Genomic DNA, 9,512 nt, shown 5'->3' with positions numbered 1-9,512 from the left:
TCTATGATTACTAAATCTAACTATACATAGCAATATGATGTCATCACTACACTGAGTGGAGCCAAGCATTTCATATGATTTCAGTTTTAACAACAGTGTCCTTACTGCTGTTTTATTATTAGAGAGAGAGGAGTTACACTACTACTTATTATTTTGAACTGAACTTTGCCCTTGCGTGTAACTTCCTGTGAGTAAGACTATTAGAGTTTATGACAGGGGTGGAGGAGGTGCTTTTATTCTTTCCTATACAGTTATGGATATGTTTGCTAAACTGAGAAGGTGAAACACTCTGAGGACAAAGCTTTGAAAGCACAGTTTGGCTTTCTATGAAACTGACAAGGCAAATAAATCAAAGAATAATAATCCAGAACGATAAAACGTTACACACACAAAAACTCTTAACTTTCCATTAGTGAAATCTTTTGATGGTACTCCAAATCTAAAAAGTCTCCACAAGCAGGACTGGCTATCATGTTTTTAAATGTTTTTTTCTCCCAGAATGTGCCCCCGTGTCTGTCGAGGAAACCCAAAAGGGCTGAGTCAGAGATCCCATCTCTTCCGGAGGCAGGGCCAGCGGTGTTCTCCTTTGAAAGGAAGCATGGAAAGATCAACGGGCATCTCCTGAGGGAGCCGCTAGGCTATACTATGCTGCTGCCCCATGGTCAAACAGCCCTGGGGCCTGTAGTCTGCTGCTGCTGCTGCTGCTGCTGCTGCCGCTGCCGAGCTAGTCTGTGTTGTTTACTTTCAGAGGACTTTCAACCCTGCACAGCCATCAAGATCTCTGTATGCTCCCTCTTTCTCTGTTCTGTCTGTCTCTATCTCTTTCCCCCTTTTTCCAGCTTTTGATCACCTATCCCATTCTGCAACTCTATGACTAACATCACTAACCCTCCCTTTCCATCACTCTCACAGATAATAACTGTAAAGCTTGTCATTTGCATCCCTTTGTGCGAACGTGGTTGTTGATGTGACCCTCACCTCGGCACACATCTATCCAGATGAGAGCGCAGGGAGGATTTCTGCAATGTTGTGTTTATATTTCCTCCCTCGCTGCACCATGGATACCAGTCAGACAGTGCCAAGGTAGGACCACCTCATAAATTCAGCAAGCTATAAATATTTGCTCATGTTTTGAGTTCAACACTAGTTTGCATTTACATATCTAAAGGTGGTTTTGTGATTTATCCACTTGGAAGCTCAAGGACTTGTGCCCGGTGGTCTTTTTTTGTCAAATTGGTTTTTACATACCAACCAGCAGCAAATGAGCACACACCAAATGTTTCCATTTCACTACTGACACTAAAAAACGAAAAAATAAAGAGTTTGTGGCTGTATCTTTCCAATCAAATGTCAAAAAAATTATTGATCATCTGCTAAAGAAAGAGAAAGAAACGCAATAACAACGTTCATCTCGAAACCGTTGATGTGGCTGTTGTGCAGTGTGGCGCATTCCTCAACACTCAATAAACTCAGTTAAATCAATATGTCAAAGAGCAGACAGATAACGCTAAGCCCAGACATAAATCGTAACCATCTCCAAAATCTTTTCATGTTGTATTACTCATAGGCCATATTCGCTTAAGTACAGTAAACATTGTGACAGGTACTTTGAGCTGCTGGTTCAAGAGGACACAGGAAAGTGGATTGTGCTTTGAGCCTTTGTGGGGCCGGCAGAAAAGAAAAACTCTTAAGTAGAAAAAGCTGTCAGAAAGAGTAAAGGCTTGCTTTAATGAAACATAAGCAGAAGCAAACCACCCAGAAAAAGCATCATTTTTTTTCTTGATTCGAGATGCAGTATTTTGATTATTTGATTTTTTTTTTCCTTCATGTTCTTCCCTCACAGCCATTAAAACATCTGAGGACACAAAGTGATTCAGTCTTTGTTCGGCCAGAAGAATGGGGAGGTAAGGCTGTGATTGCCACATGCAGAAATATGCCTGAGTAATATTACCATTATGCAAGATCATCAGTTCTTACCACAACCTCAAACATACTGATGTTCTTTCTTTAAAACACAGGGTAACTGTAAATTCATTTGCATCACCAGGACAATTTATTGGACTGCATTTAAATAAAAATAATTTCTTATAATGTTTCAGGAAAAAAAACAAACAATAAAAGTATTCAAACAAAACAATGCTAAAATAAACATGATATTTCCAAAAGAAATAAATAAAAGTCCAGAAGAATGAATCACATGCCCCCCCCCCCCCCCCTTTTTTTTTTTGGATGAAGCATGTTAAATATAAGCATTTACCCTTTATTAATTTTTTTTTTTGTAGCAAAGTTTCACATGTAACTCTGTGAAGCCCAGAATTGTTTTGTGGTCTGAAATGTTTTCTTGCAAAGAGACTCCACCCACACCTCTTGCGGCAGCGCATGGAGACATACAGTGTGAAGAATCAAACACACCACTCAAGTTTTTACACTATTCATTCAGCTGTGAATTCAGATTGTCACCAAGATGAGGGGTTACATTGTGATGGGAGAAAAAAAAAGATGTATTGGGATTGGTTTGGTTTCAATTGTCCACTTTAATGCCTCATCATGTTAAACTACTGGGCCATTACACTCCCTTTAATCCTTACATGGATTAGTCAAAAGTCATCAACGCAACATGTATTTGTTCAGAGGTGACCTCACGCTTCCCTTTGCTCTAATTTTAGTGTTAAAATGATGAAACAGAATACGTGAAGTGTGAAAGGTTAATAGTCAGTCAGGTAAAGCAGCCAACAGTCTTCTTTCGCAGTTTATGTCTTGTAACATAAAGGTCAGTATGTGTAGGCCCACAGCTATTCTGGGTGTGCTTTGTTCAAACAAGCCATTGAACTGCTTTACGTGTAAAAGAGTTTTTGTAGCTCCGCTTAGGGTCCACCATCATGTTGAGAATAGTACCTTAAAGGACGGGTTCACACTTTTTCAAGTCTGTCCTAAAACAACAGTCATGTGCCCAAATGAACACTGACACATTTTTTTTATTCTTGTTGTAATCATTCCTACTGTTCATACTTACTGGTCATTAGAAGATCTTTTCATAATGCACTTTCCATGTAAGTTTATTTGAAGCTCATATGAGGCTTCAGTTGTCCAAATTAAAGTCAAAAATTTTCAAAGTTAGTGTTTTTAGTGCCAAATTCCCTATTTTGGTGTGATCCTCCCACTGTAGTTCAACAGAAAAACACTGTCTGATGAAACACAGAGGGATTTTTTTTAAAAATAAACACTAACTGAGGATGATATCCTCTTTGCTTTACTGAGATAAATGAACCCTCATATTATCTTAAGATAAACTTTTGAGTGGATTTTTTCTCAAAGCAAGGACTGTTAATTTTGTCCCCCATTGCTTACACTGTAACCACATTTAGAGGCGATCTTCTGATGGTCAGTATGAACAGGACGAACGATTACATCGAGCAAAACCTTTTTCACTGTTCATTTCGGCACCTGACTGTTGTTTTAAGACAGACTTGAAAAATTGTGAACCTCTCCTTTAATGTTACCCAACAGCTGACAATGTTTTAATTTAATTAGTCTGAAAGAGTTGATTATTTGCATTTTTTTTTTTTTGTAAATAATTAAACAAAAACATTAGATGACATAGTCATTGATACCCTGTTTAAACCAAACTAGTTTCAGTCAAATACAGTAAGAGCTTTCAGTGGAAAACATGTGCAGATTCAACACTACTGTACTACTTAAAAACAACCACTTAAAAAGAAAAAAATTAGAAAAGAAGACATCAGAATGGTTTAACTTCTACTCTATATTGATATCTTTATTAACAATCATAGCCATGTTTTCAACAATGGAAGATTTATAAATATTTTTTTTTCTTTTGATTCATAAAAGTTGTCTTGGCACTTGTGGCATGATTCCAGTTGTGGAAAGAAAAAAAAACAAAAATCTTAAAGTCCTTATAGAATATAGCGCTTTATGAAGCACCGGGATCCAATCAACAGCTTTTTCTTCAGAGAGGAAATCCATTATGTACACGATGGCTTTCTTTTGAGAACCAACATCTGGTTCTGTGCCATGGATGGGAGAGATATCGAGTGCATGACAGGTCCAGAAACCATCCACAGCCCGGCCACCTGATTGATCATCTGGCCTCGTCCCAGGAGTTTCCCTTTGTGTTTTTTTAAGGCAACAAGATCCCCCACACCAATCTGAAACCCAGATATTCCACACTTGGTTCAAGCTTGCAGTGTGACTGAAGGTCACCCTTCTTTTCCCTCTGACTGTCTGACTCTTCTTGCATCAGCTGTGCGGAAGGAAACAAACACTGCCCCGAATACTTCCACACTATATACATCCAGACAGAGGGTCCAGGGAAATGCTGTCCTCTCAAAGATTTAGATGTTCAAGCTAAAGCCATGGGGCACCAGGCTTCACCCCTCACTGAAGCTACATCTGAAGGCTGGGACAGACCCACGCTGGTGTACAGGCCATCCTGTCCCGGGTACTTCACCGCAGATCCAGAGCCTGTTCCCTCCCCCGAGCTAGACAGCACAGATGAACTGACCTGCAGCACCAGAGGACAGATTATTAGTCTCAAACTGTGATTGCAAAGCATAACATTGCTTGTGTACTGTAAAATAAGCATTTAGCCTTATTTGGAATGTGATTCACAGTTGATGTTGGGACTAGGATGCCACTTGCATTACACAGCTGGAAAAAGCACCACATCCTGAGCAATGTGAAACTCGTTTTACTGTGATATATTATGGTGACACATTCCTCATTATAGCAACAGTCATAATCACAGAGCATCGGTCAGCCATTGTGAGGTATTTTTAGCAAAAAATCTGCTGTAGCAAAGGCTACATGAGGTAATACAATGAGAATACATTGTGTTCACATGTAAAAAAGAGGTACGAGAATTGTTTTTTCAAATTATAAATGCTCACATTTTTTATATTTATGTGTGCCAAATTAGACAAATGTATAGGCTAAGATGAATGTATTTGATGCTCTAATTCAAATGGAGCAGGAGACATTTTAAGATTTTCTTACCCCTGACACCTGCGCGGAGGGAGAGCTGGTTTTCGAGCAGTCCTCAGAGTTGGATGAAGAGGTGGACGTGGGAGTCATAGAGACAGCGTTGTTATTTCCTTTGAAAATATATGAAAGAGGCTGTTGAGATATTATCCTAAAAGCAACATTGTGATTGTGAGTAATTAATCACACTTATAGCTGCAGTAACTCACCAGAGGACCCCTTCGTTTTATTCAAGGTTTTCGGTTTTCTTTTTCTTGTCTGGATTCCCTCTTTCTTCATGGCGAGCGGCCGAGGTACCTGCAGATAATTGAATCATTTTTAGTGATGTTTCGATTAATTGAAATGAGAATTTAATTTGAATGCAAAATGATATGGATATTTGGACTCACCCCGTGTAATTTTGTGTAGAGTCCGCATGCGTTACACACCGGCTCTCCCTCCGCGTTTCTGCGCCACAAAGTGGTCGTGCTGGTTTGACAGTTAGCGCAGGACAGGCCGATCCTTCTGGACGTTGACTGGTGACAGATGTATCATAAAATTAATCATTATAATCAGAATATAAATGAAGCACAGGTCTGTCAAGCCGACGTGACTGGGAATATTTGTCTTTAATCTCTGTTTCTTTGTTTTTATGTTTTGTTTTAAATGAAAGACACACTCCACTAATTTAATCTTAATCCGGCCATTCACACCCTATTTCCTATCAATAACACATTCCCTATTATGATGTCCATTTAACTGCCATTTACGCACGGCTTATTTAAAACAGGATGTTAATTTTCATGGGGTCAATACGTGACATCAGATTTCCCAGTAAAAAAAAATAAAAGAACTGTGCGTAATGCTGAGCGTAATGGCAACAGGAAAAGATTTACTCTCATTGTCAGTTCACTCCACAGTCATACAGTGACAGAAATGAGGTGAATGATTAATTAGGTGAGTGAACGCCCTCCATTAAGTGATGGTTCTGGTCCAATTAAATCAGAGCCATCAATTCACTTAAAATCAAACTGTAAGAAATTGGCTGAATCTAAAAGTCTTCTTCGCCACCAACATTTCCAAACCTGTATCCACTTAATTTATATGACTGTTGACTAATAAGTTATTATTATTATTGATCATTGTGCTGAATAATTGGACGTACGTGTCACCATTTTGCATAGAAAAGCACTGATCCTAATCGTTAATATGATATGATACAAATATATTTCTGCACATTTTGCAGCATTAATCACAGACATGATAAAACAAAAAATATTGTTAAAAATAAAATGTGAAAGTGATAAATGGCCTGAGGGTCAGCTCTTTTTGTGTAAGCATTGAGTACTATGAATAAAGTCAGTGATGGCCTCTCCAGCCTGTCGTTTGAAATAATTAGGCAGGAAAGTGAGCGGTTAAGTGGTCCCCTGCTTACCGTCCGTTTCTGTGGTTTAATTAATGGTCGGCTCAGCCCATTCATTTTGCTGTAAAGGCCGCAGGCGTTGCAGAGAAAGTGGCCCGTGCCGTCGCGCCTCCAGAGCGGCGTGGAGATGGAGCCGCAGTTGACGCACTCTCTGCTCTCCGCCATGTCGTCCAGAATATCTGAAACTGAAAAGAAAAAGTGAACAATCAGCCAAACGCGCCACTTTTAAACATGAAAACAGCCATAAGGGAGTTTGTTTCAGAGGACATTGATGTGTCAGGTGAAGCTGATCGAACAGATACACAGATTTAATGTAATAAAATATGATTTAAAGAGTACAGACAGTCCGTTAAATTAAAATGGAGAATTATAAACCTGATACTTTCAGTATCTTCATACTTTTGTGAAATGTTTATGACAATTTATATTTTTAAAGTTTGACATATTTAGGGCAGTTAGGCCTGCTTGCGCACACAAATAGGCCGAATTTTTTTAGAGAAATGACACACACGGTCTCTCGGGCAAAATAAATCATAATTTTAGAATATTTCTATGGTAGCCTACTTTATTTTTAAATCCTTTTAAAAAACAACTTTTTAGCTCTGACCTCAACAGGGAGATCATGTTCTGGAGCTTCAGTGGAAGCTGGCCTTTAATCATCATACCTCCACCCTAGACAGTGAGACTATTACGTTGCAGTTTTTCTTACCTCCATTTGGTCCTCGAAGCAAGGGCGCACCTCTGGTCTGCAAGGTGTGCAGCATCGTGTTATCAAAAGGTCCCCCGGTCCAAGGCGAGGGCAGCTGGGACAGCTGTGGCGCCACATAAGGAGAGTATGGACTCGGGTAGGCCCCGTTTAGGGGCCGAGAGAGGCCGTACTGGTCTCTGCTGCTCACATTCAGCGTGTTACTGTAGCCGGTGTCCCTGGGCGTCCCGTTATTCATGGGCGGGCTTGGAGGGTAGTGGAACCGGCTGGAGGTGTGCGGGCTCCCGGTGCTGTACGAAGGGCTCTCCGGGGTGGACTGCGACCAGACCGAGTGGCTGGAGACGCCGTGGCTTGGCTGCGCAGAGCCGCTGGCTTGCAGATAAGAGAGGCTGGGTATCATGGAGCCCACCCGGGAGCTGGGCACATACACGGGAGAGTTGGGGTTGGAGTGCATATAACCGCCAGAGGAGGAATCATATCCAGTCTGGCTCTGGGCTGCGGCGATGGCCAGTGTTTGGTACATGTCGGACGGGTCCACCAGTAAGCTCGCCTTGTGCGCCCCGCTGGAGAGGACGAGTTTGCTGCCCTGGTCTAAATCCGTAAACAGCGGGATGTCCTCGGTGGTCAGGGTGTTGTTATGGTGTCCGAAGTGAACGTAGGAGTGTAGTGATCTGCCGTCGGAGCGGCGGTGCCCCAGTGCGTCAAGGTCGCTCGGAGGCGCCGGTGTCCTCAGCTCATCCGGGGTGGGACCGTCCCTCCTGCTGTCACCGGGCAGGTAGGTCTGTTCAGCCGGTGACCCTGGGCTGCTGGATACTTCTCGCTTCACCATGGACCAGCTGTTTTCGCCCAGGTCCATCCAGGAGCACTTTCCATACACCGTAGGGGTTAATAAAAATAGTTAGGGAGTAGTCTACCCTGAAACAAAAAGATTGGGAACCGTTAGGTTAATATAAAACCAGAGGAAAATGAGTTTTACTCGTGTGGCGCAAAGTTGTGGACACCAAAACATCTCAATAGAAACTCACCAAATTCTTAGAAAAACGCAAACCCACCACTGATGTACCGCTTGTTTTCATCTTTAAACGCGCAGCTTATATTTGTATAATAGAAACACTGATAAACTATGAAGCTAATTATGAATTTCACGGCTTGTATCATCTCTTAACTCCAATAAAACGCATCCAAACTACAGTGACTGCCATACTCCCATCAAGCGCTCTTAAGAGGCACTGAATCCATCCGTGTCAAATCCCTGTCCTCCCACACACACACACACACACACACACACACACACACACACACACACACACACACACACACACACACACACACACACACATACACACACATACACACGCACACACACACACACACGGCTGGACAACAGATAGGAAACAAAACGCAATATGTCTTCACAGCAAAAGAGATAACCGTTTGATAAGACCCAAAACAGATAAGGGCCGAGAGGCAGGCTGGAGCGATAAAACAATAATACCCCGAAATGATGATTTAGATCCTGCTGCGCACACCGCCAGATGTTCATAGCAGCTGTGTGTGCCACGAGAAAGAGGAAAAAGACAGCGAGTGAGGGGTAAAAAAAAGAAGAGACATGAGACGCTTTTCATTACATACCTGTTAGTTAGTTGTGTGCCATAAGTCGCACGCAAAGTCCGCAATAGTGAGCCGCTGCTTCTCCTGGAAGTCTAAATGGGAAACGTTGCTGCGCTCTGACGAGGTTTATGAGAGGAGGCGCTTCTGGTGGCTGCGGCTGAAGGAGGCGGACCAATCATGTGGAGCGTGAGCGGCTGGAAACACGATGGGGGTGCCAGCCTATGACCTCCTCCAATCAATCTCAACGCAGAGAGAAACGGAGAGAAAGATCCCGGCTGAAAACTCTTACAACACTTTGAAAATGCAATCATGTTTCAGAAGGTTTTTAATCAAGCTTAGTTTGGACAGAGATGGAGCCCCGCCTCTCTCAGCTGTCAAATGTTGTAATTCCTGATTAATTACTCATAATAATTCTCGTGAGTCTGAGTACTTATAGATTTATATGTGTATTTTATTTTATAATATTGTGCTGTTTTGGTTGATAACGCCGGATTGAAAGTCACTAACATTTAAAACCTGCTGTGACAATGGTGGAATACTACAAATAACACTATTTAACTTCAATATTGAGGTACTTATACTTTACTCGAGTGCTCCCATTTTATTTTATAGCCTACTTATACTGAACTACATTACAGAGGGAAATATTGCGCGTTTTATTCCCTACATTTGTCTGACAGCTGTAATTATTTACTTTGCTGCTGGATTTTACAAACAAAACACGTGATGAGTTAATAAAATATGACAAATTTAACAGTATTAACGTAGTTAAAATGAAGTCCAACTGCAACAATA

At 41.4% G+C, this 9,512-nt stretch overlaps 1 protein-coding gene across 2 annotated transcripts; it reads right to left on the bottom strand.

Moving 5' to 3' along the window:
* Positions 1-2,978: 2,978 nt before the first annotated feature.
* gata6 (GATA binding protein 6) lies at positions 2,979-8,986 on the bottom strand. 2 transcript variants are annotated; one of them, XM_044368310.1, is made up of 7 exons: positions 8,739-8,986; positions 7,110-8,021; positions 6,413-6,585; positions 5,388-5,513; positions 5,208-5,295; positions 5,014-5,111; positions 2,979-4,522 (listed from the first exon to the last, which is right to left on the bottom strand). In XM_044368310.1, exons 2-7 carry the CDS (start codon positions 7,960-7,962, stop codon positions 4,361-4,363), a joined length of 1,500 nt encoding a protein of 499 aa, XP_044224245.1. In that variant the 5' UTR covers positions 7,963-8,021; positions 8,739-8,986; the 3' UTR covers positions 2,979-4,360. The 2 variants fall into 2 exon arrangements, with proteins under 2 accessions (XP_044224245.1, XP_044224246.1); XM_044368311.1 differs by lacking the exon at positions 8,739-8,986 and adding an exon at positions 8,132-8,305.
* Positions 8,987-9,512: the final 526 nt, after the last annotated feature.

Source organism: Thunnus albacares, chromosome 12 (assembly GCF_914725855.1).
Source record: "Thunnus albacares chromosome 12, fThuAlb1.1, whole genome shotgun sequence".
Taxonomy (NCBI): Eukaryota; Metazoa; Chordata; class Actinopteri; order Scombriformes; family Scombridae; genus Thunnus; species Thunnus albacares.
The sequence above is the reverse complement of the archived record's forward strand: the minus strand, read 5'-3'. Positions and strand labels throughout refer to the sequence as shown.